Source organism: Colobus angolensis, unplaced genomic scaffold (genome assembly GCF_000951035.1).
Source record: "Colobus angolensis palliatus isolate OR3802 unplaced genomic scaffold, Cang.pa_1.0 Scaffold35, whole genome shotgun sequence".
Taxonomy (NCBI): domain Eukaryota; kingdom Metazoa; phylum Chordata; class Mammalia; order Primates; family Cercopithecidae; genus Colobus; species Colobus angolensis.
In genome coordinates this window covers 4,455,716-4,462,443 of record NW_012116821.1, presented here as the reverse complement: position 1 = coordinate 4,462,443, position 6,728 = coordinate 4,455,716, and the positions used below count along the sequence as shown (strand labels likewise).

The following is a 6,728-nucleotide window of genomic DNA, read 5'->3' as shown; positions in this document are numbered from 1 at the left end:
AAAAGAAAAGAAAGGAAAAAAGAGTCATGTTGATAAAAAGTCAAAATGGTGTCTACCTTTCCATGTATGGGGGTTGGGGCAGGGAAATGGTGGTGTATGGAGTGGATATTGACCACAGAGGAACATAAGGAAAGTTTCTAGCGTGCTGGAAACATTTTCTACCTTGAGCTGGTATTATGTTTGTGCCTCCTCAAAATTCCTTTGTTGAAATCTAATCCCCAGTGTGATTGTATTAGGAAGTGGGCCCTCTAGAAGGAATTAGGTCATAAGGATGGAGCCCTCAGAAATGGGATTAGTGCCCTTATAAGAAGGGACATGAGAGAAATGATCTTTCTCTCCCCTCTGTGAGGCCACAAGAAGACACTAGCTGTAAACCTAGAAGGAGGCCTTCACCAAGAATCCAACCACTTTGGCATCCTGATCTCAGATTTCCAGTCTTCAGAACTGTAGAAAGAAACGTTTGTTGTTTCAACCACTCTTTATAGTATAGTTATAGAAGCCTGAGCTAACTAAGACCACAGTGACGTGGTCACATGGGCACCCACAAATGTAAGAGTTGACTGAGTTGCACACTTCAGATGAACACTCTTTTAGCAGTTTACTGTGTGTATGTTAAATTTCAATAAAAAGGTAAAAATTGGCCGGGTGCGGTGGCTCACACATGTAATCCCAGCACATTGGAAGGCTGAGGCAGGTGGATCATCTGAGGTCAGGAGTTTGAGACCAGCCTGACGAACATGGTGAAACCCTGTCTCTACTAAATACAAAAAATTAGCCAGGAGTGGTGGTGTACACCTATAATCCCAGCTACTTGGGAAGCTGAGGCAGGAGAATCGCTTGAATCTGGGAGGTGGAGGTTGCACTGAGCTAAGATTGCACCACTGCACTCCAGCCTGGGCAACAAGAGCAAAACTCTGTCTCAAAAAAAAAGGTAAAAATCTAGCCGCTCCACTTTTAGCACTTTACTGTGTGTATGTTAAACTTCAATAAAAAGATAAAAATCTGACTGGGCGCAGTGGCTCACGCCTGTAATCCCAGCACTTTGGAAGGCTGAGGCAGGTGGATCATCTGAGGTCAGGAGTTTGAGACCAGCCTGACGAACATGGTGAAACCCTGTCTCTACTAAATACAAAAAATTAGCCAGGAGTGGTGGTGTACACCTATAATCCCAGCTACTTGGGAAGCTGAGGCAGGAGAATCGCTTGAATCTGGGAGGTGGAAGTTGCACTGAGCTAAGATTGCACCACTGCACTCCAGCCTGGGCAACAAGAGCAAAACTCTGTCTCAAAAAAAAAGGTAAAAATCTAGCTGCTCCACTTTTAGCACTTTACTGTGTGTATGTTAAATTTCAATAAAAAGGTAAAAATTGGCCGGGTGCGGTGGCTCACACATGTAATCCCAGCACATTGGAAGGCTGAGGCAGGTGGATCATCTGAGGTCAGGAGTTTGAGACCAGCCTGACCAACATGGTGAAACCCCATTTCTACTAAAAATACAAAAATTAGCCAGGTGTGGTGGTGGGCACCTGTTATCCCAGCTACTCAGGAGGCTGAGGCAGGAGAGTGGCTTGAACCCGGGAGGCAGAGGCTGCAGTGAGCCGAGATGGTGCCACTGCATGCCAGCTTGGCTGGCAGAGCGAGATTTCTCAAAAAAAGGTAAAAATCTTTCTGCCAATGTGTCCCTTTCTCTGCCCCCAACCACGACTGCCATCACATTGAAGCAGAGGGTCTAGACAGAGGGGGGATAAAGTGGTAGGCTGAGTGCAGCACAGTTAACACCCACAGAGCTTCCTGATTCTCTTAATCCATATCCCTCACTTAGCTGAGCCCAGGGCTGTACCACTGCCCTGCCTTTAGGTGCCCAGTAAGGACTTTCCGCAGGCCATCCGCCATGTCCGTCTTCACACTGAGGTTTGCCTTAGCCTCTGTCCCGCCTATGTGGATAATCCCCACCTTAAATCATCCTAGGGCAGGAAAAAGGCAGAGAGGAGGAGGAGGACGCCCTAGGAGAGGAGGTGACGGAGGTGGGAGGGCGCAGAGACTGAAAGCTCAAGAAATTCCTAAGCAAAGACAGTGATTAAATACGCTCCATTACAGAGCGGGGAGAAGATATATAAAAGTCTTGGAAGATGTAAAAGGTAAAAATCAGCCAGGTGCAGTGGCTCATGCCTGCAATCCCAGCACTATGGGAGACTGAGGCGGGTGGATTACCTGAGGTCAGGAGTTGGAGACTAGCCTAGCCAACATGGCGAAACCCCCATCTCCACTTAAAAAAATACAAAAAATTAGCCGGGCGTGGTGGCAGGTGCCTGTAATCCCAGCTACTCAGGAGGCTGAGGCAGGAGAATGGCTTGAGCCCAGCAGATGGAGGTTGCAGTGAGTCAAGATTGCGCCACTGCACTCAGCCTGGGTGACAAAAGCGAAACTCCATCTCAAAATAAATAAATAAATAAATAAAAATAAAAGATATGTTCTAGAATATGGTGGAATTATGGCAGATTTTTATTTTTGCTTGTCTGTATTTTCTAAATGCTTTATAACAATTCTGTATTACTTTTGCAATAAGAAAAGTAAAATGTTTTGAGCTTCACAGCACTTAAACTACATGCCCTGGTAAGAAGGACATAATACTCAACAGTTCCCAACATACCATGTTCCATCTTCATCTTTGGTCAACCTGCCCTGGTCTTAGGTGATTTCAGGTCAACCCAATTCACAATCATCTATGACGATCTTAGGTAATGTATCACTTTAAGACTGTGCAAAAGACATTATTTTGCTGGGAGTTTATTTCTTCATAACACATAACAAATGACTAAAGAGGTAGCCAAGAAAGAAAACATGCCCGGGCACACACATGAGCGGAGTGTGCTGGATTCTCTGCAGCACTGCACAACAGGCAGGCCCTGGGCACAGAGCTGTGAACGAGGGAGCAGGACATCAGGCTGTCAGGGCCTCGGCTTTTCATGATGCTCTTCTCTTTCCACACTAGTTTCCAAGAAAGGCTCTGTAGACGACTCTCTCTTTCTCTTTTTTTTAGTTGGAGTCTGGCTCTGCCACCTAGGCAGACGTGCAGTGGCGCGATCTCATCTCATTGCAATCTCCGCCTCCCAGGTTCATGCAGTTCTCTGCCTCAGCTTCCCGAGTAGCTGGGATTACAGACGCCTGCCACCACGCCTGGCTAATTTTTGTATTTTTAGTAGCAACAGGGTTTCACCCTGTTGGCCAGGCTGGTCTTGAACTCCTGACCTCGTGATCCCCCCGCCTTGGCCTCCCAGAGTTTTTTTGTTTTTTTTTTTGAGATGGAGTCTTGCTCTGTCCCCCACGCTGGAGTGCAGTAGCTCAATCTCGCCTCACTGCAACCACCACCTCCCAGGTTCAGGCAATTCTCCTGCCTCAGCCTCCTGAGTACCTGGGATTAGAGGCGCCCGCCACCACGCCCGGCTAATTTGTATAGGCTAGTCACTGCTTCTCTTTCCCCATTCCTGCTTCAGATGGCACATGGCTGTCGCCACCATTTAAAAATCATGTCAACATGGATTGGACTCCATTCTATACTCAGCTTGGTGCCCAAGGTTGCTGTGACCGAGTGCTACCAAAGAGAAAATTTGAGGTGGCCTGGGATGACCCCAGGAGGCTTCTCTGGGAGAAGTGGGCTTACCAAGCTCTGGACAGAAGCAAGTAGTTGGGACAGGCAGGGAGATGGCTTGCATAAGGGCTCAGAGGCAGGACTATGTTGAAACCATCTGGCTTGGGCAGAGAATCTGAGATGAGACCTCCTCCCCAGAAGCTCAGGATGTACTTATTAGAAGGATGGATAGGATGGTAAGACACAGAAGAGCGAGCTGATTCATTTGGATGTCGAGTCGAGGAAATGGTCTGAGTAGCCCAGAGATATGCTGAAAATGTACTTTAGAAAAATCTATCTGTACAGGATGGGTAAGGAAGGGTGAAGTGGTGATGAGAAAGCTAGGCCGAAGCCCACTACCCAACAGAGAAAGAACTTAGGGAGGCAGCCATAGAAACAGACACTGGGAAATAAAAATCACTGGATTTTAGGACCGGGCGCAGTGGCTCACGCCTGTAATCCCGGCACTTTGGGAGGCTGAGGCAGGCAGATCACCTGAGGTCAGGTGTTCGAGATCAGCCTCGGCAACATGATGAAACCCCCATCTCTACAAAAATACAAAAAGGAGCCAGGCATGATGGCGGGCACTGTAATCACAGCTCCTCGGGAGGCTGAGGCAGGAGAATCACTTGAACTTGGGAGGTGGAGGTTGCAGTGAGCCAGGATCACGCCACTGCACTCCAACCTGGGCAACAGCAAGACTCCGTTAAAAAAAAAAAAACAAAAGACAAAAAAAAACCTCACTAGATTTTAGAGCCTAATTGGGTGTGAAGGTCCAAATGAGGAAAGGATCACAGATGGTGCTGATGTCTCAACCTGAGGAGATTTGCTTCACTTCCCTGCCCTTTCCTGTCCATTCACTCACTGAACACTGAGCACTTACCACGCAGCAGGCCCCGTGAAAGAGCCCGAGAGAAATAAGATGGGTGAGAGACAGCACCTGCCCACAAGAAGCCCATTGCTTAGTGTGAGATAAGGTGAAATCAACAGATGGCTATAAAAGGGGAGAATAATGCTAGCCCTAGGCCCAGCGGCTGCAGAGCATGGAAGAGGGGCTCTACTCTGTTCTGACAAGCATTGCCATCTACGTTACCACCCCTTCCCCACACCGGCTCCCTCTGCCAAGGCTTTAAAGAGTGACAAATGACTCTAGAAAACCCCACAGGGCTGGGGCAGAACTTCCAGGCCCTGTGAGGAGAGCCCTGTAGATGAGGAGGAGCTCCAAGAAGCTTGTTCCCTCTCATGAGCATGAGGTGTGGGGATGGACCCCAGAAGTACCAGGGTGCCACATACTCCATTAGGTCTCTTTTTAATTTCTTACCTAGCTCTCCTCCCACTGCTCTGCAGATAGTGCTGAAATCCTGGATGTTGGAGCTGGAAAAGGTAATTCAGTACACACTCCCTCATTTTGCAGAGCAAGAAACTCCCCTGGCAGTGTTCCTCGTTCTTCATACCTCTCCACCTATTCTGCCAACAAAATTGGGTGGGGTCATTAGAAAGCTAACTGACAAATACACAATAATGTGCCAATGAAATCACAGAATGGTGTTAACATCTGGTAACGACTTAATGTGTTTTTCCTATTAGGGTCATTTATAGTTTATTACCAAAAGTTTTTTGTTTTGTTTGTTTTTGAGATGGGGGTCTCGCTCTTTCACCGAAGCTGCAAGGCAGTGTGACATGATCACAGCTCACGGCAGCCTTGACCTCCTGGGCTCAAGTGATCCTCCCACCTCAGCCTCCTGAGTAGCTAGGACCACAGACACATGCCACCATGCCTGGCTAATTTTTTTTTTTTTTTTAGAGACGGGGTTCTCACCATGTTGCCCAAGCTGCTCTCAAGCTCCTAGGCTCAAGCAATTATCCTGCCTTGGCCTCCCAAAGTGCTACAATTACAGGCATGAGCTACCACACCTGGCCTCAATAACTTTTTTAAAAAAAATTATTTGTATGTATTTAGGGGTGAAATTGCAGGTTTCTTCCATGCATATATTGGGTAGTTTTACTAAAAGTTGTTAAAAGCCCTTAACAAAAAACAGATGAAGGAATACATCTTCCCAGGTGGAGTGTATTAGGTAAGGGAAGGTCTACAACAGTCCAGATAAAAGAGCACTGTTTTTTCAGTGGTCCCACCAAAGAAGTATCTGTTTTTAATACGTACACAGGCATTTATAGGTTAGGAGCATCTGCCTACCCCTTGCCTACAAAAGACTGCAGCCTACAAAAGACTACATTGACGTCTTTTGGAAATGCAGAGATGGCATTCCTAAGGTAAGAGGTCAGCAGGACTTGTTTTCTGAGGATGTGGTAAAGAAACTGGGCAAAACCTCTAGTTGCCCTCAGTGCTTGTTATACACTAATTATAATGCACTAGCATGCTAAAAGACACTCTAACTGGCACCATGACAGTTTACAAATGCCTTGGCAACACCCAGAAGTTACTTTATATGGTTTAAAAGGGGAGGAACCAGGCTGGGTGTGGTGGCTCATGCCTGTAACCCCAGCACCTTGGGAGGCCGGGGTGGGCAGATTACTTGAGCCTAGGAGTTTGAGACCAGCCTGGGCAATATGGCAAAACCTTGTCTCTACTAAAAATACAAAAATTAACTGGGCATACGCCTGTAGTCCCAGCTACACAGGTGGCTGAGTTGGGAGGATCACTTGAGCCCGGGAGGCAGAGGTTGCAGTGAGCTGAGATCGTGCCACTGCACTCCATCCTGTGTGACGACAGAGCAAGACCTTGGCACACTCTCTCTCTCTCTCTCTCTTTCTCTCTCTCTCTCTCTCTCACACACACACACACGAATTACATTGATGTAAGATGGATTAATAGGAGAAAAACAAAAAACCTCTCATCTGTTAAGAAAAAAAAAATTTTGCCAGGCATGGTGGCTCATGCCTGTAATCCCAGCACTTTGGGAGGCCGAGGCAGGCGGATAACCTGAGGTCAGGAGTTTGAGACCAGCCTGACCAACATGGAGAAACCTCATCTCTACTAAAAATACAAAATTAGCCGGGCGTGGTGGCACATGCCTATAATCCCAGCTACTGGGGAGGCTGAGGCAGGAGAATCGCTTGAACCTGGGAGGCGGAGGGTGCAG

At 47.4% G+C, this 6,728-nt stretch overlaps 1 protein-coding gene across 1 annotated transcript in view; it reads right to left on the bottom strand.

Annotated features, from left to right (window-relative positions):
* Positions 1 to 6,728, bottom strand: part of LOC105519431 (chromosome unknown open reading frame, human C6orf99) — a 45,824-nt gene that overhangs the window by 20,273 nt on the left and 18,823 nt on the right. The window contains 1 exon segment of the mRNA XM_011952775.1: positions 4,949 to 5,089. Within this exon segment, the coding sequence (XP_011808165.1) occupies positions 4,949 to 5,079 (131 nt within the window). The 5' untranslated portion in view covers positions 5,080 to 5,089.